This window comes from Perissodus microlepis, chromosome 2, assembly GCF_051167445.1.
Source record: "Perissodus microlepis isolate ML-2025 ecotype Zambia chromosome 2, ASM5116744v1, whole genome shotgun sequence".
Taxonomy (NCBI): domain Eukaryota; kingdom Metazoa; phylum Chordata; class Actinopteri; order Cichliformes; family Cichlidae; genus Perissodus; species Perissodus microlepis.
The window spans coordinates 7,080,510-7,108,124 of record NC_140462.1 but is presented as its reverse complement, the minus strand read 5'-3'; the positions used below and the strand labels follow the sequence as shown (position 1 = coordinate 7,108,124).

The following is a 27,615-nucleotide window of genomic DNA, read 5'->3' as shown; positions in this document are numbered from 1 at the left end:
GAACAGGGAGGGCCTCAGGGAGAGGGTGAGATAAGGATCCAAGGATAAACCCCTAAAAGCCATATTAGTCCCAAAAGCCTGCACAACTCTGTCATAAAGCTCCTATCAGCGGGCTTTATTGGTATACTCTCTGTGGATTTTAAGCCCCTTCAAAGCAGGCAGGTCGAGTCCTTGAGCAAATACCATCAGTCACCCTTCTAACGTTTTCTCAAGTGATTTCTAGCCGTTCAGTTTGGGCTATGCTGTATAGAAAAGGGTTATTGTAACACTTTTTTGCAGCCCAGATTTACAAAAAGGGATCTGAGCTGATTTTGCTCTTCTTCAGGAATAATTCACAAACAGAAAACAAATATTTATACTGTACAGTTTTATTTCCAGTAAATAGATGTGAATCACAGTATGCGGAAAGGTCAAATGAGAGCTGGTTTTTGAATGTTTATAATATCAATAATAACAATATCAGAGGACATATTTTCACTACGGGCATGCATTTGATGTTATGTGCTGGGTTTGTGCAACAAATCACACCAAATAAGCATGGCAATCATAAATGCATCTACCGATTGATTTTCTTAAAGTATGCATATTTAAGACGACAGTGCTCTTGAAGTACCATGGCAAATAAAAATTACAGTTATGTACAAAATACATATTTATATATAAACCTCACCTGTCTGGAAACTGAAGGAAGTAAGGTGAGTATTTCCAGTTTTCTCTGCCTTGGCACCATTCTTCATAATTAACCCAAAGAAGCTGTTTGCACCAAAGGTCCAGGTGAACCCTGAATTTATAGATAGTCTGCAAACACTGAAGAGGCTGTGAGATGTTAACTACTGTATAATCCAGGGGTCCCCAATCCCAGTCCACGAGGCCCAGTGTCCCTGCAGGTTTTAGATCTCACCCTGGGTCAACACACCTGAATCACATGATTAGTTCATTACCACGCCTCTGGAGAACTTCGGGACATGTTGAGGAGGTAATTTATCCATTTAAATCAGCTGTGATGGATCGAGGACACATCTAAAACCTGCAGGGACACCGGCCCCCGTGGACTGGGATTGGGGACCCCTGGTATAATCGGTCAGGCTCAAACCAAATTAACACAAAGCAGTCACAATCATCATGTCAGTTTTCTCATTTACAGGTTTATCAATAAAAAGAAGTTTTAAGTTGGACCGTTTAGGTGCTTGGCTGTATTTTTTCTTTTTACAGCGTTAACACAACAAGGATAGAGGAACCTCAATATCACTTGGCTCTGTGTGAGGTTGGGGGTCCAGCTTTAGCAGGAAAAGGGTTTTAATTAAACAAGGGTGGAGTGGAAGAGATGGAAGAAGGGTGAGCAGTCTGTGGAAGTCCTTCTGTACCATGAAAAGAAGAAAAAAATCAAAGAAAAGCTAATTATGCTAAAAATAAATACTCTTCAGTAAGTCCAGGTTGACTTGCTTAATTTGGGTAATCAACTTAATTTATATCTATTTATAATAGATATAAATAGATAGATATAAATTTTGATGTGATAATTAAATTATAAATTTTGATGTGATAATTAAAAAAATGTAGCACATTAAATTTTGACCTATTTTTGTCTTTTTTATGGTCATCACTTGGAGTAGCGTATGATAGCGTATGATGCTTGTTTTTGGACTGAATGTTTGATATCACATGTTTTTGGACTTACGGTTCAAGTCAAGAATTGGATTACACACCAAGTATAAAATCTGACTAATAATTTTACAGTTTTGACTTGTTAAATCAAAATTTTTAATTATTTATCCTTTATTTTGACACAAGTCTTTTAGTTTTTATTATTATTATTATTATTATTATCAGTAAATATTTGCTTGTTATCTCACAATTCTATTACAGCAACATCAATTCATTTGATTTTTTTTCCCCTTGTCCTGGCAGATATGGTCTTCCATAGACACACTTTGCATTGCAAACAAGTAGGTCACAGTCAAATTTCCGATGATTCGATCCGCTCTATCCACGGCAGACCAGGGGAAGGTGTGTCCTCTTGTTTGTCACCTGCTCTCTCTTTCCTAAGCTCTGGCGCTTCTTTTTCCAAAGTGCCATCTCTGCTTCCTCCGCCTGCTCCTCCACCTTGTTGCTCGCTGCTCGCCCTCAGCTGTTGCACTTCCCTCTCGAGCGCTTCGTTGCGGTGGTACATGTCTAAGTAGCTGGCCTGCAGCTCCTTCTGGTAGCGGATGACCTTGTCCTTTTCCATCTGCCACGTGTGCCTCTCTTCCTCGAAAGCCATGGCCTGGGCCTCGCTCTGGCGTCGCTCCAGCAGCAGTTCTGCGCGCAGACGCTCCTCTGTGGGGCCCCCGCACCCTCCTGCAGAGAAAGTGGTTCACATGGCTTCAGCTAGAGCCATCAGGGGAGGGGGGGGGGCTATGATGAAAAACACTGGCTGATTTTAAATAATTTTAAATTCCTGCCCCGGTTACTCAAACGACCTGATTTTTGGGTTGACACATTGAAATGTCAGAACTTAAAGTAAGCCAATCATCTATCTGAGACGACTTGCTTAGTTTAATTTTAAAAACACATCTGTGGCCTACAAACACTGTGGTGTGAAACAGCTGCTGTGCCCAAAAGTGCAACTAACCCAAATATATGAAGACATGAGAGATGTAACTCTACCTATCGCCCGAGCAGATGGATTCTCTTCAGCTTCTTTTTCGTCTTCGTGTGCGGCCTGAGAAGGTCGTCTGTGACGCTGTGTCCCCTGCAGGACAAGCTTTAAAGCATCTATCTGGCGTTCCCTGTTGTGCAGCTCTGTTCGCGTCTCCCTGAGCTCTGTCTTCACCTGGAAGATCTCACTCAGCTTCTGAGTTACCTCTGCCTGGGAATCCCTCAGCTGCTGCTTCAACAAGGAGATCTCCCCCGACTTCTGGCAAACCTGAGAGGGAGAGAGTCAAAGGGAAATGAAGGAGGCTAGGGGTCGCCATGATTCAAAAAGGACAAACAAGGAATCCAGATATCTTGTCTCTTCCCTGTAGTTACTTTTATGTGCTTCTCCCTGCCATGAACTGTGACTGCCCTGGCCTTCCACGGCCTCACCTCCCACTGCGTCTCCTCCAGAGTCAGACTGGTTCGCCTGGGCACTGCTCCAGCCTCCCGGCACATTTCCTTTCTCATGCCGTCGAGCTCCTCTTGCAGCCGGTTCTTCTCCTGCTGGACCTTAAACAGCTGCAACTGCAGGCTGCGCTGGGAACGCTGGGCATGCTGGGAAACCTGACGCAGCTTAGCAGCATACAGGCGCTTCAGCTCCTCCACCTCCTTCTCCCACAGACGCTGCTTCCCTTCAAACACCTGAACGCGGTGGAGGAGATGAAAAGGTCAGACGTTAAAGGGTGATGAAGACGGGTGCGTAGACTGATGCTGAAGAAGAAGATGATTAGAGTCACCTGTGCGATGGCGCCCTCGCTCTCATCCAGGTTTCTCTTCATTTGCTTGAGTTCATGCTCTTTCTCCACCAGGCGCTCCTCCAGATCCCGCACCTGGAAAAGACAACAGCATGAAGCATTTAGGAATCTTTAAATCACACCCACCACTCATCCCCCCCCCCCCAGCACTCACCACCTCCTCCACAGACAGGGAGAGCGTCCATTCATAAGGAGGTGGAGCCTCCGCGCTATATGGAGCAATACGGCTCAGAGTAGCCATGCTTCGACATGCCATCTCCCCAATAGGCACGCCCCCTGACCCCACAGCCTTCATTCCCAGAGAGGTGCGGTCCAGGGAGCCGATGGTATTGATGTGGCCCATAGATGCACTATTTAAAAAAAAAAAGAAAAAAAAGAAATGAATCCACAAAGGCCATTAAAATCTCTTCTATTATCATAACCCACACAGTCACTAACCATAAAAAAAAAATCAAATATAGCAACACTGCTTTTCAGCTCAAAGTATAGTTAAGACTAATACTGCAGCAGACCTGATGTGAGACAGGTGTGGGCGGAAGGGAGGTCGGTACGGCGGCAGGCTGCTCATGGAGTTATGGCCCGAGTCTGACAAGTTGTCATCTTCCTGGCCCATCCCACACACCGAGGAGAGGGCCTACACAGTCATAATTATACAGCTGTTCATCAGTGTAGCATTAATGAGCTGAAAAAAGTTTAATTTTAGCCATAAATAATGGATGGAAATGAATTTTATAATAAGTCGCGCATAGTTAATTGTTGTGCACCTATGATCTCGCTTCCCCGGCTCGCAACTCGCAGCTTTCCGCCAAGATTAACAAAGGTAAACGAGATAATAATAATAACAGGATGGATGAAGGTTGTAGCGTTAGCTCACCTTGTTGCCAGCTGACGTCGGTCCTCCGTGACGTGACGGTGAGGAAGAAGAAGACGAGGTGGAGACAGCTTTGGGAACATGGGCGTACGCTCTGTGCAAGCCGTTAGAGAGGCCATGATCCACGTCCTCCGATTTGGAAGACGGGTAGAGGTTTTGCATTGAGCTAAAATTCTTGGGGGTCACAGGCTTAAAGGCCGAAGACCTCAAACGTGCCTAAAGGAGAGGAAGCATGATAGTAGCGAGAGGTGGCAAGGTTACGAAACATGAATCACAATGTCTCTTTTAAATCAATAGTGTTGATTAATTCAAGCAGGGAAATAAAGGTGATATTTGATTGGTGCAATAAATTCAGAGCAGGTTGTCAATCTGTGCCAGTGAGATGGAAGATGTTTACAGCTAGGTGACAACGCCATGGGGGTATTTCAGCATGCTGCCAGTGATGTATAAATGTGATATGGATCAATTTACCACAGCCCTAGAAGTATTTCACTGACTGTAAATCATTTCTAAAAAGGAAACAACGGGAAGTCATTCATCTGCATTTGTGCAGATCTGTGCAGAACGCCTCATATTGACTGTTGTATTGACCGTTGTAGAGAATGCTATAGGTAGTTTTACTCAAATTACTAAAAATATTGAGTTTTTTCTTATATTTACTGAGTCTCCTTGGTCATGAAGTTAACATTTTTACTCTTACAGTTAAAGTTTTAGTTGTATTTTGCAGCCATGTAATAAACTTGCTGAAAATGAGAATATCCTCCTTTGAGTTTCTTTGATACATCAAGAAATAATAAAACTTCTGAACGGATCTATTCGCAGTACTTTAAAGAAACATATTCACCTTTTCGTACTTGCCCGCGCTTGGCAGTGAGTTCTTTGTAAGATCTACCTCAGTGCCATCCTTATGGTAAACCTTAGCATAAACGTTATCCTCCTCCCGTGCACTGACAGCGCTGAGGCCTGGGATAATATCCTTCTTGCCGTCGTTGCTCGGGCTCGCTTTAGGCTCTTTTCTGTTTGGAAGCAAAGTAAGCCAGCTTAGGTCAAGTTCTATCATTTTTATAACACCTTGCAGACTTTTTCACCTTCAAAAACCTGCTGTTTCAAATTCCTACGAGGGAACTTTTTCCTCATCAGGACCCACCTGTTAATGTTGAGGTAGTTGAGCAGCTCTCTCTGGGTGAAGCCTTTCTTCAAGAGCCCGTTGCTGTGTTTCGGTCTCACCTGGGGCACTGCTCGGTTGCCTTTAGTCGGAGAAACATCCGGCCTCTCCACCAGACTGCCTACACTTCCCATGCCGCAACGCGGGGACAGGGGCGGGGCTGGGCAGGGGTCGCGGAAGTTTTTGCTGGGGCCACGAGTCAAAGGAAGAGTCTGGACCGAGGTTGCCATTGATTACAGGTCACAGTGGGGAGAGAAGGTGCTCTGTAAAAAAGAGAAAAACAAAGAATTAGTTAATTTGCTGTTTGTCCATAGCGTTTTCACTGTAGCCTCAAATGCTTTGTTGACCTAGAGTATCAGAGTTTTGTCATTCTTTAGTAGATAAACTGATCATAAATATTGCTAGTGGTAAATTTTATACATGTCAAACTATAGAAAATGAGTCTGTGACTGTGGTAGCAGCTCTGCAGAGCTGCAAAGTCAAGCTTCCACTGTCATGCCATAACAATAAGCTCATGTTTACCACCAGCACTGTAGAAGGCATGCATTTACAAGGCATCTTTTGCATTGCGATGCAAATGCATGCAAAACAAAACACTGGGAGTAAATAGGAAGTAGAGGTCAGAGAATGAGTCACTGGATTAATACAATGGAAACCGCAGGGGTGGCTGTAGCTCAGGGGGTAGAGCAGGTCATCTACTGATCGGAAGGTTGCTGGTTTGATTCATGACATCTATGTTTTCCAAGAGCAATTTCAAATTCCGGTTCTTCTGACCACATAACAGTTTTCTGCTTTTCCTATTTTAAATGAGCTTTGGCCCAGAGAAGAAGGCAGTGTTTCTGGATCACATTCACATACAGCTTCTTCTTGATAGAGCTTTAACCTATACTTGTGGATATAATTTCGATGATAATGACATATTCAAGGTCTTTGCAATTTCATGTTGAGGAACATTATAATGAATTTGATAAACTATTTGTAGACCCAGTTTTGTGCAGATTTGTGAATACTCTTTTTATGCCCAGTCATGTTACTGAACTGCTGCCAGTTAACCTAATTAGTTATAAAAGTGTTCCTCCAGCTTTTTTCTTTTTAGTACCACTTATTTTTCCATCTTTTCACTGCCCATGTTCCAATATTGGGGGGAATTGGGGTTGTAATAAATGTGCCAATCCATTTATAATGTCCTGACATATTTTACTGGAAAGATTCACATCCAGTATTTTTTTAGATTTTCACTGTGGACCAAAATGTTGGAGCGACTGACACTGGCTTTTCTCCTTTGCTGAAATAAACCCCACCTCTTGCCCCTCTTACTACTGTTAGTGGATGTTAATCCTCTGAGGACGTGGTTGAGCTGACACGCATTTCATCAGCTGTGTTTGTCTGTAGAGACAGCTGTCCCACAGCACAGCTAGAACAACGCAGCCTCCCACCGCAGCCGAGCACAGCACCGCACTAGAAAAAAAACTCGTAAAAGCTGAGCTCAATGCGCGCTAGACGACAGCAATGAAACTGAAATGATGTAAAAAAGAGGGCAAATCCCCAAAACGTGTTATCACGGTTATCTTTCTATCTCTGAGGCTTGAGTTATGTTTCCCCACAGGGAAAAGACCACAGGATTATGTGAAACGTGTACCCTGTCAGGGTAATGCTGTTTTCCTCTGAGGTCGGACAGCATATGTCCCATCGTAAGCCTGTTATGCAACTCTGATCCAGCTAGGTTACTACAACTCATTTCCTTAAAAAAGGCAGAGTGAGGTGCTTTTTGGTTGACAATGCACATTATGGAAAATCAAGTCCTGTGGCAGCTCATTTTCTTTGCAAATTTTCCTACCTTTCATGAAAGCCCGTCACACCGCGTGTTGTTTTATGACACTAGATTTACTGTTGGAAATACACTCATTTGCATTATCTGTTGCCAAAACGAAACAAGCTGTTAAATCACCAGAATACCCAAGTAAGAGGCCTGATTACTCTGTCAGCGTGTTCACCATACAGCCTCCCTGTCACTGCCGGCATATCCGCTCCTTTCCTTCTTTTCAGCAACCTCATTAAGGATCACTATTGATTTCACCCTTTTGACCCTCTCTCTTCCCGTGCATAAACACCCCCAGCAGCCATAAAACGTTCTCGAGACCATAAAACATGCAAGTGCGCCGCAGCCTTTCCGACTATAAACAGGACCCGAGGGAGGAGGGGGTTCCCTTCATGTTCAGCCAACTGATGTGGCACCTAAAGAACAGGTAGACTTCAAAGAGGCCATATAGGGACCTTTTACTTGTTTTAGCCCATTTACTACCAATCTCGAATACTTAGCATCGGTCCTGACCACACTTACTTGTCAGCAACTATTTGTATTTACATTATACATTAACAGACAGCCTGGGTGGAGGGGGGTGATAAATTTGCCTTCTTTGTGCAATTTGTCACTATTTGAGACGCAGCTGCCAAAAAACACTCTAAGGTAAAAGTATGCCAGCATGAGACTGAACCCGACAGAGCAAGCTTCTCTAAGAGAAGTGTGGGTATTTGATTATTTCTCTCCCAGGATGCTGCTTAGCAGGTGACTCATAAATCTCACAAGAGTCCCTAAAAGCATTGTAAAATGAGAGTTTTCTTGCTCTTACTGAAGCCTGCGTTAGTAAGAGCAATAATGGGAAAATAAGCAAAGACTAGTCAGTGGAACTGACTGCTAATCAGCAGCACGTTTCCAGTTATGCAACAGCAAAATGCCATCAAAGTCAACACTATGTGCATTACTATGTGCATTACTTAGCAGGCACAAGCATGAAGAAACAGCCTGTACTTATTAAAGAGAAACTTCATGTGCAATTTCCATTTAAAATGTTGTGTTGCTTAACGATTTAAATGAATCTTGAAATTAGAAAAAAATAGTCAGCGTGCCGGGCAGGAATATATTGGAGATCAGATCTAGGATCATCCCAGCTGATGACTGGGCCTTCCAGCTGTCGATTCACGCTCGTGACATACTCGCATCCTTATTTTATTCTTACTTTCTACCACATTTGAGAACAGACACCCACAGTGGCACTCCGGCATTTCCTCTCGCTTCTAATACAATCCACATTTATCAAGTGTTTTGCACTGCTGGCCTCGACAGTTATTGCAATTATGCAAATGGTTAAAATGGGCAGAGAGAGCTGTGCAAAGGCAGCTCCAGCCCACTCCATGTGGGGCTCTCAGCCAGGCCCAGATCAAAGCAGACAGACCAAGCTACTCATGTTTATATTCATGAGATACTATCCCCCCCCCCGAAAAGTTAAAAAACAAAACAAAACAAAATTTCCACTAAAACATCGGCTTCCTAATAAGCCGATATAACATGCTGAGCTCAGGCTGAGGAAAGAAACCCGATAATCACTGATAATGAATATCAGACGCTTTGTTAACAAGTGTGCTTCTCTGCTGCTGTCCATCTGAGACCTGGATCAGAAAGTGACATGAACTATGTGAGTCAGCCTAAATGAGTGTGTGTGTTTGAATGTGTTTGACACCTAATGAATAAATCATGAGTGTGCCAAACCTAATGGGCACTGGTCAAGGTCTGACTCAGTATTTTTAGCCCGACTACTTTACTCGGCACGTGCCTTCTATCTACCAAATATACGAGAGCCCAATCGATTCTTGATGGGAAGCCGAGCTCGGGGTGAGGGGGTGGGCGAGGCAATGCTATTCCTTTTGGGTAGATAAGAGGATAAAAATCCTTTCAGCAGGCAACCACAAGTCTTGAAGGACGGAAGAAATCTTGCATCCAGTTGTTTTCCATAATTGCTTTCTAGTTTATGGGCCCGAGTAAACTGGGAAACAAGGCCAGATTTACGGCCCAGCCCCGACTAGCCAAAGGGGCCCTGAAATGCAACACTCCCCCTTAAATCGCACACGTGCGTGCGTGCACATCAAAGCAGCACCTTCAACCAGCCTTGAACAGTTATAATCCGATTCAAAGTAGTCTGCTCTTGATTTATGCTTCCTTTAAAGCAGCGATCAGCTTTTTTTAAACCTTTTTTTAATTCAAGCCTTGTGAAGATAAGATGCTTCTTATGTTTTACACTTTCACATGCACACACATTCTTCTGATGTGTTTCTTTGCAAGAGATGCACAGGGGCTATATTTTGCTAGCACCACTTATCAACTTTGTTGTACAGAGCTGACCATCACGTCCTGTCTTCAAACAACATGTCTACCATAATTGCAATTTCCAAAATGAGAAAATATTTGTCAGGAAACACATACTTCACACATCTTGCTAAACGAAAAAAAACCCTGCATGCGCCTTTCTCCGTGTCCTCTAGAAAACCATACCCTTACCACTTTACTGCAATCACAAAGAAAACAAAACACGCCTTGAAGAAGAGCACTTCAAGGACGATCCGTCCTGAGATCTTGTAATCAGACCTGCTGTATGCTTTTCAATGAAATGCTCGAGTTTGAAGAGGGACCATTTCAAACCCTTACAACGGGTCTCCGACAGAGGAGAGAATCGCGGTGCAGCCAAATTCCAAAGATGCTTAGCAGAACACAAGCTCGGGCTCGTCAGTCTTTGATGCACTAAAGGCTCACTCCCACGGACATTCACTCACACTTGTGTGTGCGCCGGTCACTCAGCGCACTCCCGAAAAAAAAGAAAAGAAAGAAAGGCATGTGCACAACTCGCAGCTCCAGATCCTCTGCCCTCTTCCCTCGGCACTCACTCTCTCGCTCCCCTGCTCACGATCAAAGTTTGTTTACATTTGTGGGGTAAGTTTTACAGGTTACATCTAAAACTCCCACGCAGCACACACTCTCTGTTTCATTATATAAGCTCTATCAAAGCTGCACTCGCTAGATTTTCTGTCAGTTGTGGAAAATGCAGCTGCTACCATTAGGCCGAGTTCTTTTATTCTACAGAGAATTCTGCAACTATATTTAACACCTACTCTGACAGCCTGTCCTGAGGGACACTTCCCATCAAAAAATAAGTCCATGACAGCATCTTGTGGTAGTCATAATGCACAGTGCAAACACCTTATAGGAGCTGCTGAGCACAGTGGTGGGGATGTGATGATTTGGGCTCGTTTTGCAGTTGTTGAACTGACCATGAATGCCTCTGTATACCAAAGCATTCTGAAGTCAAATATGAGGCCATCTGTCTGACAGCTGAAGCTTGACTAAAATTGGGTCATGCTACAGGATAGTGATCCAGGCATGGCAGCAGATCTACAACAGAATGACTGAAAAAGAGAGTGTCGCAAAGGTCCAGCCAAAAGTCCAGAGTTCAACCTGACTGAAATGCTGTGGTGGGACCTTCAGAGAGCTGTGCACGAATAAATTCCTGTAAATGATAATAAACTGAAACAACATCCGAAAGAAGAGTGAGAGACTAATAAAGTTATACATTAAATGATTACTTCAAGTTAATGCTGCTAACGGTGATCTTTCAAGCTAATGAGTCATGGCGTTTACTTAAGGATATACCTTGATATACCCACCACACTGGTCACTTTGCATATGGCCAGCAACGTCATCGTTACAAAAATCAAGAGGTGCACTTTGTCCTACGGTGCCGTTCGGCAGGCACCGCACACCAGATGTAACAGAGTCCTGGGTGAATTTCCAGCACAAGCTCTATTCTTGTGTTAGTTTCTTGTGTACCAGTAATTTACAATTTAATTATAAATTGTTTAAAAACGTAATATACAGTAATTATTAATGTCCTACTTTAAAAACAGAGTCTAAGATGGAACTGATGTAAGTGAATGTGAGTCTCGTTTTATATGAGCATGCTTTGAGAGTCTAAATGTGTCAGCAGCAGGAGCAGCAGCAGTCTGGTAAGCTGTGCCTGAGGCCGATAGGGAAGGTACCTTATACTACACGTGAAGCAAAGAAGAGCTCCGCTCTGTGATTGACTGTTACATGCTAGCCTGTAATGAGTGAGTGTGAGAGTGTCTCTCTGGCTTTGGGGCATGACAGCACAGGAGTGCTACGCAGCAGTCTCTAATTGTTAGCAGGTTATTCATTACAGACGGGGGATGTAGTTCCTCTCCACAGGCCCAGAGGCCATTCAGAAGAAACTAGACACTAAAGAGCAGGCTCATTAAATGTTATATCTTCTGCATCTCCGATGGTAGCTTTTATGTCATTTAGCATCTGTGAAGTCCAAACGGATGCAACTGGAAATGGCGCCTCAAGCACAAGTGCTTCTGGGTGATTCTTGTCTGTTTTCTAACTGAGGGAGAGGGAGGGCGTCGCATGAAAGGTTAAACTTCATGTCATGAAACCCACGATGACAACTGGTCTGTCTGTGAAACATGGGCTATAATTTGCCTGATGGTTGGACGTGGCACTGCCCAGTGTTTGGTTTCATACTGCCCCTATTCATGATGAATACGCCAGAGGTTAACAGAGGTTAAAGGTCATATTTTGTCATGGCTATAGATATATGCTACTGAGCAGATAGCTGAGAGCAGACACAGACATTTCATTCTGCAATTTCCAAGAAGCAAGTGCCGATGGATTTTAGGAACCCTCGTCTGTAAACCCTACTATTACTGCACATGCTCGTTCATTATACGCTAAGCGGAAGGAAGGCGGCCGGGGACTGGTGAGTGTCAGTACCACAGTCTAGGATGAGACAACAAAGATCCACGAATACATCAGGAAGATGACCTCAACCGACCGCATGCTCAGTGAATACCCCAGGCAGCAAAAACCCAAGAAAGAGGAGGAAGAAGAGGAACCATCATGGAAGGATAGGAAGTGGCTAACATCCAGAAGTCCTACCAGTGGCTGGACTGAAAGACAGCACAGAGGCACTAATCATGGCAGCACAGGAACAAGCTCTGAGCACAAGATCCATAGAGGCTGGGGTCTATCACACCAGGCAAGACCCCAGGTGCAGGCTGTGTAAAGATGCCCCTGAAACAATTCAGCATATAATAGCAGACTGCAAGATGCTAGCAGGCAGGGCATACATTGAACACCATAACCAAGTGGCCGGCATAGTGTACAGAAACGTCTGTGCCGAGTATGGCCTGGAAGTCCCCAGGTCAAAATGGGAGACGCCCCCTATGGTGGTGGAGAATGACCGAGCTAAGATCCTGTGGGACTTCCAGATACAGACGGACAAAATGGTGGTGGTAGACGTAGTGATACCGAATGACAGCAACATCAGGAAGAAGGAACATGAGAGGCTGGAGAAGTACCAAGGGCTCAGAGAAGAGCTTAAGAAGATGTGGAAGGTGAAGGTAACAGTGGTCCCAGTGGTAATCGGAGCACTAGGTGCATTGACTCCCAAGCCAGGCGAGTGGCTCCAGCAGATCCCAGGAACAACATTCGACATCTCTGTTCAGAAGAGTGCAGTCCTAGGAACAGCTAAGATACTGTGCAGGACCCTCAAGCTCCCAGGCCTCTGGTAGAGGACCCGAGCTTGAGGGATAGACCACCCGCAGGGGCGAGAGGGGATTTATTTTTAATGATATCAGTGGCTGTTGTTTGATTTTAATTCATAAACTGTACCTATGGGGTCTGAAAAGCTGCAAAGCCAATGTGTCTATTAGCACCTATGTTTTAAAAGGAGGCTCCTCTGCCTTAAAATTGAAGTTTGACTGTATAGAAATCTACAAGAAAGAAACTCTTAGAATCTCGCTTGATTTATGACCTCGGCAAACACTTTCCTACTGAGCTTATGGTCTTAATCACTAGTTACAGCATGATATCCATTTTGTAAATTATAGTTTCATTTAGAGGAAAATTAATGATTAGGTAGGGTATGATTTAGGACTGGCGTACTGTGTGCTTGACAAGTTTCCACCATGCACTTAGATCCCAAATTTGTTGGAAAAAAATGCCCCACAACTTTATAATTTTGCCACCGCAGTGGTTTTGAAGTCAAACAATCAATATGTGATTGAAGTGAAGACTTTTAGTCGTAAATCAAAGACTTTAGCAACAGTTTTGCATTGACTGTCTAGGAATTACAGCCACTTGTATACACAGTTGCCAATTTTCAGACTAAAAATTAATGGACAACTAACTGATAAGCGGTTTTATGGCAAAATGAGGCCTGTTGCCTTATTATTTCACAAGCAGCAGCATATCTAAAGCTGATTCAGAGTGTTGAATTAGTAGTTTAGGTCTTTCACTGTTGCATTTCAGCCTCAGACAGTGCGAGTGATGGAGGCCATTATTAGGCTGGAGAAGCAAAATAACACTATCAGAGAGAGCAAAAACTTTAGGAATAACCAAATCAACAGTCTGATGCATTCTTAAAAGGTAGGAATGCACTGGCCTGCTCAGCAACACCAAAAGACCTGGACGACCACAGGAGACAACTAAAGTGTATCATTGTCAAAGTCTACAATCAAGAGACAGAGAGGGTTTAGATGAGGCGCAAACCACTGCTTACACTCAAGAGTGAGAGGACCAGATAAGACTTTGCCAGAAATAACCTGAGAGAACCTGCTTTAAAAAAGTATTTGAACAGATGAAACCAAAACACATGGTATTATCTGTCAAATGTGGCAGGATAAATGTTACTGCAGGTGCACGCATGTCTGCCTGTGGACCCTGGTCACTGGTGTTTATTGGTGATGTGACTGCTGACTGAAGTAGCAGGAAGAATTCTGAAGTGCACAGGGCCATACGCTCTGCTCAGATTCAGACAAATGTTGCAAGACTCAAGGCAAGGAAATTGGATCTTATCAATGGACAAGTCTGTCACCTGATCTCAACTCAGAAGAGCATGCTTTTCAGTTATTACACACAAAATTGAAGGCCGAGAGACCCACAAACAAGCAGCAACTGAAGGTGGCTGCTGTAAAGGCCTGGCAGAGCATCTCAAGGGAGGAAACGGAACAATGGGTGTCGCCTGTGGGTTCCAGATTTCAGGCAGTCACTTGTAGAGTGTTCATCCAAAAGAATCATCTGATTTTAAAGTTTCTGCAGCTGTTCTTTGGTAATGGTTGAAACACATAGTGTGCGAAAGAGTGGATTTGTACGTTTCAACACCACAACGGCCCATCTTTTATGTACTTTCATGTGGTGCAGTGCTTTACTTGAAATACCTCAAGATCTCAATACCTCTTTTAGATTCAATTTAGCCAGTGAAGAGAAACTAATATGGTAGAAAAATGCTCTTCACATAAAAACAGAAGCCACTGAGCACCAGTACCACCAGTACCAGTATCAGCTGCATGTGGCATGTCACATATATTTACTACAAAATCCTGCCATGCATATCATTCATCTTGTTTTCCTTTTACACTCAAAATTGATGTTGTCAGTGGATGTGAGCTGGCAACTTAATCGCTCTGATCCCTGAGTAGACAGATGAGACCTCTAACTAATAATTTCCACAGCTGGATCAACAATTACTGACCCAGAAAAGAAAACCACGAAACTTACGTGATACTCAAAGTTCAGCAGGGTTTTTTTAAAAAAATCTGCAGGATTACTCTTAAGAGATCTTCAGCTCAATACAGAAGTCTAACGTTTGTGATCTGACTGGCTGCGTCTGCCTTTCAGTAAATCAGGTGATGACTTCCTCTCAGGCTGATGTGGGTTTCCTCGCTTTGCATCAGTTTGCCTATCGACGCAGGCCTGCACAGTGTGCTTTGGCTATAATGCCTCTGTTGACTTCACAGTATTTCTGCAAAGAATCCAATGACCACAGCAGCCATGTTGGTGTTATCTGGATTGACCGGCTGCACCATATTGATCTGTAGCTGACTGATGTTACATAAATCAGTTTGATTTTGGCAAAACAGCACAAGGGAGAGCCCTCGCAGGGACCTGCCCTCACAGCGCCACGGGTATTATTTGTGTTATTTATGGGGGGAATTTATTCACCAACATCCCTTCTGTGGTTTTTATGTAACTGTGACTCAGTAATAAGAGCAGGTTTTGTTAAAATATGATCAATTTGCAGTGTGAAAAGAATTGCATAAGTTTGTTTGGACAAATGCCTGCGTTGCTCCATCTGTGAGGTTATAAGTTCAACCTCTACATGTGGGTTTGTCTATGTTCGTCTAGTCCTGATATGACTCATGTTTCGGGGACCCACATATGTTTACACGATCACAGTATGAATCTGCGTCTCCCTTACGAGGACAAAAAAAATATTTATAGGTGTTTTAGAATTAGGCAAGTTATGATTGTGTGGATTTGTTCTGCTGAGGTGTAGATACACAGCTGTGTGGAGCAGCTGACCTCACTGTTGTTTTAGGTTGCCCCTTTCACTCCTTTACATATCACACTTCCACAAAGTATACATGCTTATCCATCCCACAGAGCAACTGCATGTCGCACCAAATCATCAACATCCAGCCCCTCGGTGACCCTGATGAGGACAATCTGAAGAAGATGGATGGATGGAATATTTAATTATTACAAAAAAATTATTAATTATGTTAAAAAAATTTAAAATTATTTCATGGTTTAGGCTTTAAAGGGTTAAAGTATTGTTTTGCGTTTGTGGTCATTTCCATCTTTATTTTATCCTTTTATCCTGATTTTATTGATATTAATGGGAAGGTTAACGTGTTCAAAGTCGTTTCCTCTTTTAGTGTCTGTGTAAACGTGTCGTTTTTAAACACTGCTCAAAGGAGTATGATTATGACTTATAGGTAGATCAAGGCTCGCAAACAACATAAAAGAAATGTATAACAATCAATGTAAATAGCTGATGATGATATAAGCTGTATGACATACAGGATGGGGCTGTTTCTATTCCATCTTTTCCCATAACTTACACGTTCCTATTGGATTTGTTAGCATTTCCATATGTTCACAAATATAACTGTAAAAATTCTGACTCAGGCTTTGGCTTGCATCTAATAAAAAATAGAAATGATACAGGACGACACGACTAGTTCCACAAGACGCTTTAAACGAAGCTTTAGAAAAACACGTGGATCCGCTATTCAAAACAAAAACTGCTTTTCAGCCACAAGAGACGATGAGTTAGATAGTAGCGTGGGAGCCGAGATGAAGGCCTTAATCTCTGAACAAACTAAACAACGTATTGTTCCATAAGCCCTTCCTATTACAGTACTTGTTGCTATAACAGTCGGGATTTCTTCTCCCACGTGAAATGCATCATAGTTTGCAATTACAGCAGTATCAGGTTTAGCAATCAGAAGTCCGGAGTTTACTGACAACTCTATGATGGGAAAAGAGTTTGAAACTAATCAGGAATCAAAGAGTTGCCAAGAGATTTTGCTGATTGTAGGTGTTGTTTTTAAAGCGACTTTTTAGCTAAGGTCTTAAATATGAAAATGACACATGTGGAGGATATGAAAATAAAGAATGTAGCACACTAAAGAGTGCTGCTATTTTTTTGGTAGCTGAACTCATTAAAAATGCTAAGATTTACTAGAGAATTGTTTTTTGAAATGGTGTAAAAACAAAAAAAAGGACAAAAAAAACAGAGAGAGAGAAATCTTATTTTCCTGAAACCAACAATATGCAGAGAAAGCCTTTTTTAGGCGATGCACTACGGAGGAAAAACTGAATCCTTGACCCCTTCAGTGATAGGATCCAGCAGCAGCTCTTCTTTGTTGGTAGGAGGCAGGTTACTTCAAATCAATACGGAGAAGAGAGTTGCTCTTTGTTCTAATAATATGCTTTTGACTTTTACAGTCCAGATTTACACCAAACTGAACATTTTATGGGAGAATTTGGACGTGTTGGATGTGTTAGTCAGCGCTCTCCACCGCCATCATCAAAACACAGAGTGCAGAAATATGGGGGAGAATGCTGCTCCCACCCTACAGCAGCGCTTTAGAGGAATAGAGAATAAAAGCCACGAAGAACTGAAGCTGTTCAATTCAGTGCAGTTTCATTTGTACTGAACAATAACCTCAAAGAAATCTAACTTTATAAAGGGAAACCCAACGATCCAACAGTGCCTCTCCGAGCAAGCTCCTGATGACACGTGCCATCGTTATGCTGTTTTTTCATTTTATCTATCAAGATAAACTTATTATGGTGATTTTCATGGTTCATTTCTCACTTTTTGCCTTCTAAATATGAGGTTCGCTGCTCATGAACTGGTCAGCATTTCGCATCTTTTAGTCTTTAGCCTGTGCAATTTCAACTAACCAAGAATGACACAATTTGGCGCTGGATTATAATTTTCTTACTTTCATACTTGGATCTAGTCTGCGTGATAATTTTGTATTAATATCCAGTTTATGATGCCTGACATGCTGAGAAAATGCATGTCCAGCATTCTGTAAAAGGAAAATATAGATTTTTTTCTGTATTTTCCGTATTTTAAAAAGGAAATCAACAGCTATAAAACCAGCAACATGCTAAAATATTTCTTTACTCACCTTCGCTGGCATTTGTAAGCACAACGGCATGATATTTATTACACTTGATTCTGAATCCAGTTCAAGTTCTGCTTGGTTTCTGTGGATAACACGTAAAGCCTGTATAGTGTTTGCCAACTGCTGCTATCAGCAGAGCCATGTTCAGCGCAGAGCATAAGTCCACCGAGAGCGGTGTGAGGAAACAAACCCACATTCCTTACATTTCTCACTGGGTAATGATTAAATGTGCCATGCCGTTACTTAACACGTGGAGCTCTGATGTGGCTGATGTTGTCCGTTTCCCCTGCTGGAGGACTTTGAGACATTTTTAATCTGTTATCAAAAGTAACTTTATTTCCATGAGAACCTGGTAACGGCAGCCCAACAACAACAACTCAGTGACCGATTATTCAGCCACATAATCATAGGCTGCAGGTAACATAATGTTAAACTGAGCTGATAAAGGCTTTTTATTAAATTCTTTACAGTAAGGAGGGGTGAGCAGAGACTCACTGTGGCTTCTTTGTTTCCTGGAGCGGTTCACGCAGGAGTCACCGTTCTGTGATTACATCGATGGAAATTGAGTGGTTCCCACATCGACCTACACCTGAACCAATTCCACTTAACAGCTGCAGTGAGTGTGCAAGCATCCATCGGGACGCCCTGGATGTTAGGCCACACACTCGGCACAATCAACATGGGAAAACGGATGCACCGCAGCTAAAAATTGGTTTGGACTCAGAAGCTAACAGGCACACGTGGAGTGACCCGTGTGCAGGTGAAACTGCTCTGCCGATCACATCCCAGCAAATCCTTCTGATCTCATTTGCACCAGAGAGAGAGAGAACTGATCAGGGATGATGTCGGGTAGTAAACACTGATGCTGACGAAGGCCGATGCCCAGTCAGAAGATCAGCGTTTCCCCCTCCTGGCTGAAGTTTCCCTGTAAATGAATTGAGTGCTACTGGAAAACACCTTATTCAGCCAAATGAGGTCATAAGTTTACTGTAGAGAGTTTACACTAACAACAAAAGCCGCAAGAAAAACTGATATGTGAAATATCACCTAGATGAGGTTGTTTTGTTTTGATTGCTGTTGCAAAAAGAAAAAAGAAAAATCTCAAAAACAATTAGATTTAATTTAACTGACTGGAGAACACAGTCAGTTAAATTAAATCTAATTGCTCAGCCTGGGTACAGAATTCATGAATAGACCTCAGGGGGAATTCCAGAGACACAAATAGACCATCAGACCAGAGATAATTCAGATATAACAGAAAAAGAAAGCGTGATTTTATTAATGAGCTCTCGATGCACCGCTCGCTGGAAGGCAAGTACCCCCGTTTATTATTATTTGAGGACCGTACGGCTTCATTTTGGACCATTCAATAATTAACCGTTAATTAGCACATCACTTCCAAGCTGGAAGGCTAATTCTGCTGCTCCGAGTGACGTCACATCCCCGTAGGGAAAAGATTCAGTTATAAAGTTAGCTAATTCCAAATCAGCTTCACTGCAAACAAGAATTCCTCGTGGGCAAAGTAATTAACAATCAGGATGCTTCCCTCTTCTCTCTGCAGCTTAGGCTGCTCTTTGACAGCGCTGCCTTAAATCTCAGTGCATTAGAGAGCATTTTAAGGTTACTGGCATGCAAATTAGTCAAGTTTTCCCTGGAGAAATCGGGGCTGTGTATTAAATGCTAGTAGATACATGGATCTTTGAGCTGAAACCAGAATTGAGGTACTTTCACTTTTATAAAAGGAACATTGTAAACAAATCTAAACCCAAATCATAAGCAGACATGAGGTGAACAGAGAGGCAAAGTTAACTTTTCACACTAAGAGTGTCTTTAAATAGTAGGAAATGTAGAAGGAAAAAACACTTGTTTACCTGTGTTTGTCCACCTGAAACTTCACTTCTCTGCTCCTGATCCCATGCACGCCCTGTTTCTCTCTGTCACCCTCGCGCTGCTGACGATGACATCACATGACTCGTGTTTCCCAGCCTGCGATGGCAGCTGGGAGGTGCGTGGATAAAGAGGAAACTGCTTCAGCCACTGACCTGCAGGAAGACTTTGCACTGGTCTAAACAGATGGTTTGGTCCCATATCAACATTTTGGACTCAGCTAAGCGAGCTCTGTACGTTCCTAGTTACACTACACCCTTCCCTCCTGCTCACTTCTTTGTGCACTGTGAGCCCTCTCAAAGGCCAGTGTGGTCAGACTGGTTCTTCCAGTTCCAGAAACAAAAGCCCCCGCATGTGAAAACGCTTTGAAGCCTTCAATGCAGACCTTAAATAAAACTCCCAGCTTCACTGGACAACGGCAACGCAGTGCGTCTGTTTGCTTGAGGATAATAAGACAATCAGGAGGGATTTGACTTAGGTTACAAAGCAGACAGCATAAATGGGGAAAGAAGGACAAGGGTATGAAAAGAAAATAAGAGGAAGATGGGAATGAGGAAGAAGTGGAAAATGAGTGCATGCGGAGGGGATGAGTCTGAGGGGACTGTCTGGACAAGAGTCTGAGTGTAAGTCTCCCTTCCTGAGAGGCTAAGTTACTGGACGGGTTTGACACCATATCAAGTTACACATCTCAAACTAAAGATGCTGGGATCTGAGAAGGAAGAAGAGAGAAGACATTGTTCCCTGCTCTGTAACCAGAAGAGAGTGGCTCCTTTCTTCTGTCCTCACCATCCGATGTGGGCCAATGAGCTGAGGTGGGTATCCGGACCAACGGGTGGGCACACAAGAATCTCAGCTCATAAAAGCACCTTGCCAGCCAGGGATGCACTATGTTGAGACTGGCAAACTATTAAAGGCATTCCAGTGGAGTATGATGTTTTATGGTGCCCCTTGGCCTGCTGAGAGTAATCTGAAGAAAATCAGCAGAAAAATGAAAAGAGGGGCTAACCCCATCAAAGCTGGACAACCCAGCCCAAAACCTGAGCAGGTGCTCCAGTACCCCTGTCATTACTGTATGTGTGGGCCCCCACAGGGCCTCAGATTTCAAAGGCAGTCACTCCCAGCTGGCTGATAGAGAAGTTCAACCAAAAAGAAGAAAAAGAAAAGAAAGAAAAACAAAGTAAGAGATAGAGGATCCTGAAAAATGAAGGCGGTGCATGCATGTGAATGGCAGCAAGCATTGCAGAAGGAGAGGAGACAAAGAAGAGAAGATAGGAACGTGTCAGAGCCTGCTTACAGTTACTGTACCTGTATGACCAATCAACTAGACGACAAACTCATTGTCAGCTAGACTCATTTCCTCTGGCTAATCTCTTCTGGACAATGTCATCACTGGAAAGTGCTATGGGAGGTATGCTGGCTGTGTGGTTCTTGAGAAATACCATTATCCTGTTTTAGACCGGAGCTTACTGTGTCTGCCACACAGGAGTTAGCTCTTGTAAACAAATTTTGCAACTCTGTCTGTAAGGATTCGGGAGACGTTAATGCGATTAGTTAATGCAACTTTAAAAACTGAAGAGTCACAAGTGTTAGACTGTTAGATGACAACACCGATGCCAGTCTCAGATCTGTACGGCAAACATACACAGCATTCAGTTATCTTAGCGTAAAAAACAGGAAACCATTATTCTGGTTCTGTCCGAAGGTCACATAATCCACTCACCAGCTCTTGTAAAGCTCATGCGCTGGCACACAATGTCTCATTTCTTTAATTTGTACCAAAATATAAGCTTTTGGCAGGGCTGTATTACCGATTCTTCCCTGTTTCAAGCATGCGGCAACTGCTGGGATAAAAAATGAAGCCAATGCAACAGTGTAGCCACTTGAGGCTGTAAGCAGATAGGTATCTGTGTTTGGCTCATGAAGTGTGCGAATACAACTTGCTAACCAAGAATACAAGAACATAGCCTGTCCACATACAGTGAATCAGACATTTTTGTGGTTACGTTTGAAAACTCGGCTTTAAAATTGAACCACTGTATGGCACACCACAAAACATCACGGCCTACATCATCAAATTCGTGCTGGTATGGTTCTGACCTTGAAGGCACCTAAAGGCTTTTACACCTAGTGTGTATATATATATATATATACACACTAGGTGTAAGAATGTCCATGATTTTTTTATCCATTACCCGTCTCTACTGTTTCTTGTAGTCACTTTCTTCTGTTGTTGAATGTATCAATAAAACAATAAAGAAGAAAGGGAATAGAAGCATTTTATAACACAATTTCAGCCTTGCTTGTTTAGTTGGCTGCAGTTCATTAAAAGTATATTATAAAAGAAATTATGTGTGTACAGATTACACATGTTAGACCTCAAAGTCTTTGTTATGTTAAATTAAACAAAACTTAAAATTAAAAACAATAAGGGGTCCATATCCTTAAATATTTGGTTTACAGAGTGAAATAATTATGAAAAGCTGGTACGCAATCATGAAGCAATATTAAATGGAATAATGTTGGACATCCACTCACTGGACACTTTTTACAGGTACACCTTGATGGTATTGGGTTGGACCTCCTTTTGCCTTCAGTGTTGCCTTAATTCTTCATTCACAGATTGAACAAGGTGCTGGAAACATTCCTCAGAGATTTTGGTCAATATTGAGAGGACATGTCATGCAGTTTGTTTGTTGGCTGCACATCCACAATGTCGCTCTATTGGATTGAAGTCTGCTGACTGTGGAGGCCAACTGAGTACAGTGATCTCATTGTCATGTTCAAGAAACTAGTTTGAGATGATCTGAGCTTTGTGGCATGCTTTCATGTTGTTTACATCAACAGTCCCCAACCCCCGGGCCACGGACCGGTACCGGTCCTTGAGTCGTTTGGTATCGGGCCGCGAGAGTTGAGGGCGGCTCGGGTGTAAAATGTTATAGTTTTTCAGGGTTTTTATCATTGACTCGGTTTCCCTGGGACTTTTCTCGTGTTGTGCGTCTTATTTTAAAAGAAATAGTTACACGTTACCATAGCAACCAGAATGCATTAAGGGGCAGAGAGGAGGCTGTTACTCTCAATGTTGTTGGCGGATTTCAGGAGGATGCTGCTAATAAAGTTAAACAATTACACAGGGAATTCGCGTTTATTATTATATTTGCAAAATACCACAGTTTTTGTCTTGGTCGTATCATTTAATTTTGTTGTATTTATCTGGACGGTCTGAGAAAATATTGTCTGACATTAAACCGGTCCGTGGCGCAAAAAAGGTTGGGGACTGCTGATTTAGATCACGTTCTGACTCCACCATCAAAACGTTGCAGTAAAAAATTGAGACCCATCAGACCAGGCATCATTGTTCCAGTTTTCTATTGTGCAATTTTGGTGACCCAGTGCGAATTGTACCCTCAGTTTTCCGTTCTTAGCTGTGGCGTTTGGTGCGGTCTTCTGCTGCTCTGACCCATCTGCTTCGGGGTTTGACGTGTTGTGCACTCAGAAATGCTCTTCTGCATAGCTCGGTTGTAATAAGTAGTAATTAGAGTTACTGTTGCTATTGTTCTCCGACCTCTGATTTCAACAAGACATTTTCTCCAGAGATCTGCCACTACCTAGATATCTTCTCTTTTTCAGATAATTCCTCAGAGATGGTTCTGCGGGGAATCCCAGTAGATCTGCAATTTTTAAAATACTCAGCCAATCACGCCAGATTCAAAGTCACTTAAATCACCTTTCTTTCCCATTCTGATATTTGGTTTAAACTTCAGCAGGTCGTCTTGACCACGTCTACATGCCTAAATACAATGAGGTGCTGCCATGTGATTGGCTAGATATTTGCATTAGATATTTGCAATGAGGGGCAGTTGATAAAGTGCCTGCTGAGTGTATATCAATAGCTGTCTGCTTGTGTTTGGTCTTCCAAACACTATGCAGGGAGTGAATAAGTGTAAAAGCCAAATACAGCTTTAGCACTTCACCCTCCTGCCCCCACATATCTGGTTCCAAAAATTAAAAAAGCTAAAATCGAGCCATAAAAACAGGAGTTCACTAACCATTGGGTGACATTACAGCGGCTATATTCATACTTTCATACAAGCTCCTGGTTTTAAATGACATAATAAAAGAAGAGAAATACAGCATCAACAAGTCTTCACCGCTGATCCACTTAACTACCTGTGAGACATAAGGGAGACACCAGGAGGTCAAGGAAGCTCACTGTAACCTTTAAAACCACCACGTTGATTTCTTTTGAGAGCACACGATGTGACAGCAAACTGAAATGGAGAGAACAGAGCCGCGGCTGCCTCGGCGACCGCTACTTGTACACGCGGATATAAATACAACAATGCCCACTCACAGAGGAGGGCTTTGACTCGTGGCCTTTTGTTCTGCAACACTACAACTCTTCAGAATAAATAGGAGACACGGGCTGAGCGCAACGCAACAGACACACACAGAAGGTAACCGCTGCTGCTGATAACTACAGGGAGGAGGTGAGTGTGAGCGCTTCTCACAGGGAGATAAGCCCGATCAATAAAAACAGAAGCAAGTGATAAGGCTGAGATGAGGTAAACAGGTTGCATTTGACTCACAGGAAAATGTTGCGTTCCATAAACGAGTCTGTAGTCCCAGGATGAGGCGATACCAGAGTGAGCGGCGGAGCTGTTCACGTCATCCTTCTGAGTTGGTGACATTTAAAGACAAACGGGTCTGTCCGGCCTCCTACACTCTCAGACCTTTCCCCTCTGAAGGTCAAAGGGTTCGGTCTGTCTCATGAGGATGAGGTAATTGTTAAGCAGTCAGTTGGGAGGTCAACTAACCACGCAGTCAGTTATATACCACCAAATAATGGGCAAAGTACATTTTTACAGGGATTAAATGTCAAAAAGTGAGCCTGGCAGTTAAACTGATTTTGATTGACAGAAATGAGTGTGGGCCACCAAGCCAACTCCCGATGATGCCAAATCCACCCATGCTCACTCACACTTACACTTAAAACTGTTATACATCATGAATCTGTGATGTTCTGTACTTTGCAGTACTTATGTGAAAGTGTGAAAGTTGGGGACTTTCAGAATATCTCTGGCAGATAGCGCTGGACAACTTTAGGATTAAACCTGCATAGCAGCCATGTTACCTCATAGCTAAACAATCGCAATCAGTGTTAGCCAACTGACACAACCGCTGCTCTGCAGGTTTAATTTGCGAAGTTGTGACTTTGCTGCATTTAAGTTTCAAAATCTGTTAAGAGGAAGTGGCAGGAACGGTAAAATACTCCCAAAGATTAATCTCCAGCTATAAGGAAACACCTGCCACTCGGGGCCAATGATTAACTTGGGTGTGTTCTCTGTATGGGCACTTGTAACTTGTGAGTGAGAACAGGGGCCATGCTAATGCAGCAAGCATTGTGGTTCACATGGTTAATACGCTGGTTAGAAATTACACAGAACTTGCTGCCAGTTACTTACACAGTTCCTGATAGAAACTACTCTTGACTGTGGTGGGTTCGAAAGCTAAACAGCATTAAATCAAACCGTGGCAGAATAAAGGCTGGCAGCCCTGCACGCTTGGCCAGGTCCTGCAGTGATTTTCTTAACCTGGCCTGGCTTTAATTGCAGTGACAGACGGCCTTGAGTGCAGATCAGGCCAAGCCACGGGGAGAGGGATGAGCGAAGGGGAGGAGTGTTGAGTGTAAGAACATGACACTTTCACCTTAGAGCAATCAGACATGGAGTTTTGGGGATGACCGCACACAAAACGGACAAGGAGAATAGGGTAACGGGATAAGCTCGGGATCAGGAGAAGTGAGAACAGAGGTTGGAGGAAGGGGAAATCTGTGGAACGCTGAGGCAGAGCAAAACCAGTGAGTGGAAGGAGAGCTGATTAGTGTTTGATTAGGTGGCTAGCCTGAGGGGAAATATCACATGAGGAGGACTGTGCCATTACTGCTGTGCTCTCCCCATTCCACCATCTGCTAGAGTGTAGTACACATGATTGGCTTTCTGTGCACTTTTGTGCCACAAAATAATATCAAGATAAACAGCATATTGAATCGTATGGAGCACAATGGGGGGGGGGGCATTCAGTTGCACCTTTGGTGCCTGCATTAAAACAAGCAAAGTATGAGAGTGCAGAGCTGGGAGAACCCACTAAACATCAGTCTGATTGATGGACCACAATCTGGATCCTCTAATCTTTACTACGCTCACCAAATAGTCAGCAGAATATGTGTTTCATCTGCTGCTTGTGCTTTAGGGAGACAGACACAGAGGCACACTCACAAACGCACACTCACCGGGGGAGCATCAATCCCCCAGAGCTCAAACAGCTGAACGAGGAGCTCTCATCAGCTGTTTGGCTGATTCTGCTGAGAGAAGAGCACCAAAGACTGACTGTGTCAAAAGAAATAAATAAAAAGCCCTAAAAAAAACCAACAATCTCCCGCATAGAGCTTAGATTTAATATTCTAGAGTGTACAATGTGCCTATAAATAGTGTCGCAGCCTTTTTTTTCTTTAATAGATCGAGAGCACATGATCATTTGGGATTATTTGAGCTTAAATCAATATACAGCGTGACAGCCAAGGTATTAGTTTTACACTGACACAAAAGAGAGATCGTTATATTTGCTCTGCAGATTCTTCAAATAGTTATCAAATTATTACTTCTCTGTACTGATTGGCATAACAAGTTTCTGCACACACACACAAAACAAACTACATGAAAGCAATCTGCTGTCACAGACACAGAGGTTAAAGCTCTGATTGCAGAATTTTATCTCCTGGGTGATCACATGGAGGAATGTGTTTTTATGTGGCGACTTGAAGCCTAAACAGCACTTAAGCTGTCTGGGTGATTGCCATGCAGTGACAAGCGCAATCTCACAGCAGCAGAGACAGCAGCATCACCCCGCCATCACCTCCAATCCTAAATTACAGGAATGGTTAGCGCGCAGTCTCCAACAACAGCCTGCACTTGTCTCTCTGATGTGCGCTTGCTCTTGCGTCAGCATACGCCCATAACCACGGCAGTCAAAGGACTCCTTCTGCAACGCTCCGCGACTTCTCGGGTCAGAGGTCACCTGTGGCCTCTGGTCTCCACGACGACAGCCTGGCAGTCCCCAAGACATCCCCCCCACAGGCACCAACCTCCTTCCCCCTCCCACGCCATCCAAACACAGACGCTCACAGAGAAACAGCTTTTGTCCCCAAACTCCTGGGTATCAAACAGAGAGCCAAACATTTACAACCGTGCAGGCCCAACAGTAGAAGTGCAGGAGACCACCAAAGCTGCAAAGTGACCAGAGTTAAAGGCTAAAAAGAACAAAAATATATGGGTCCACCAACCCCCCTTCTCTTTAACATACTCATTGACAGGGTGAAAGCACTGCAGACGGCTGGGTAGCCATAAGGATTAACCCTGATTTAGGAGCTAAAAACTTTGGGAGAGCGACACTGTGTCACTTTAAAGGCTTTAATCTGCACAGGCAGGCTTATCAAGCGCGGTCCTTTCACGTCTTAAGTTTTTATTTATTGATTGATTTATTGGATCATCATTGACCACAACGCACCATGCACTGACACAATTTCCAGCTGCAGCTCTGCATGCGCAGCAGTGGAAGCAGATCACGGCAAGATTAGGAAAAACAAACTGGCGCTCACCATATTCCGCATGCAGGACATCTCTGGAACCAGCACGGCCACTCTGCTGCAGTTCTGTATCCCGGTGCTTATAAGCAGGGAGGAAAAAAAGATTTTAAAAAAAGAAGAAGAAAAAATGTGGCTCCCCGGGGGTATTTTCCAGTACTTTGGCGATCGACCGGCGTGGAGAGAGTGGAGTTCAGACTGGGACTGTGTGGTTTCCCTCTCAGAGGTTTGAATAGCGGAGAGCAGAATGAGGGAAAACACGAGAGGCAGGGAAACATGCGCCTGTCCT

The 27,615-nt window shown here is 43.3% G+C and overlaps 1 protein-coding gene across 2 annotated transcripts; it reads right to left on the bottom strand.

Annotated features, from left to right (window-relative positions):
• Positions 1-350: 350 nt before the first annotated feature.
• n4bp3 (NEDD4 binding protein 3) lies at positions 351-27,615 on the bottom strand. 2 transcript variants are annotated; one of them, XM_084942576.1, is made up of 11 exons: positions 27,342-27,615; positions 19,672-19,798; positions 5,450-5,730; positions 5,147-5,318; positions 4,306-4,518; positions 3,944-4,065; positions 3,586-3,781; positions 3,414-3,506; positions 3,067-3,318; positions 2,647-2,905; positions 351-2,337 (listed from the first exon to the last, which is right to left on the bottom strand). In XM_084942576.1, the coding sequence occupies exons 3-11, from the start codon at positions 5,695-5,697 to the stop codon at positions 1,958-1,960; spliced, it is 1,935 nt and encodes a 644-aa protein (XP_084798702.1). In that variant the 5' UTR covers positions 5,698-5,730; positions 19,672-19,798; positions 27,342-27,615; the 3' UTR covers positions 351-1,957. The 2 variants fall into 2 exon arrangements, with proteins under 2 accessions (XP_084798702.1, XP_084798701.1); XM_084942575.1 differs by lacking the exon at positions 19,672-19,798.

Bases quoted from the DNA above. Each gene is read 5' to 3' on its own strand.
- n4bp3 (XM_084942576.1), bottom strand. From the start codon at position 5,697: ATGGCAACCTCGGTCCAGACTCTTCCTTTGACTCGTGGCCCCAGCAAA. The intron at 5,319-5,449 runs GTGGGTCCTGAT...GCTTCCAAACAG, and splicing joins AACTACCTCAACATTAACAG to AAAAGAGCCTAAAGCGAGCC. The intron at 3,507-3,585 runs GTGAGTGCTGGG...TGTCTTTTCCAG, and splicing joins CCCTGTCTGTGGAGGAGGTG to GTGCGGGATCTGGAGGAGCG.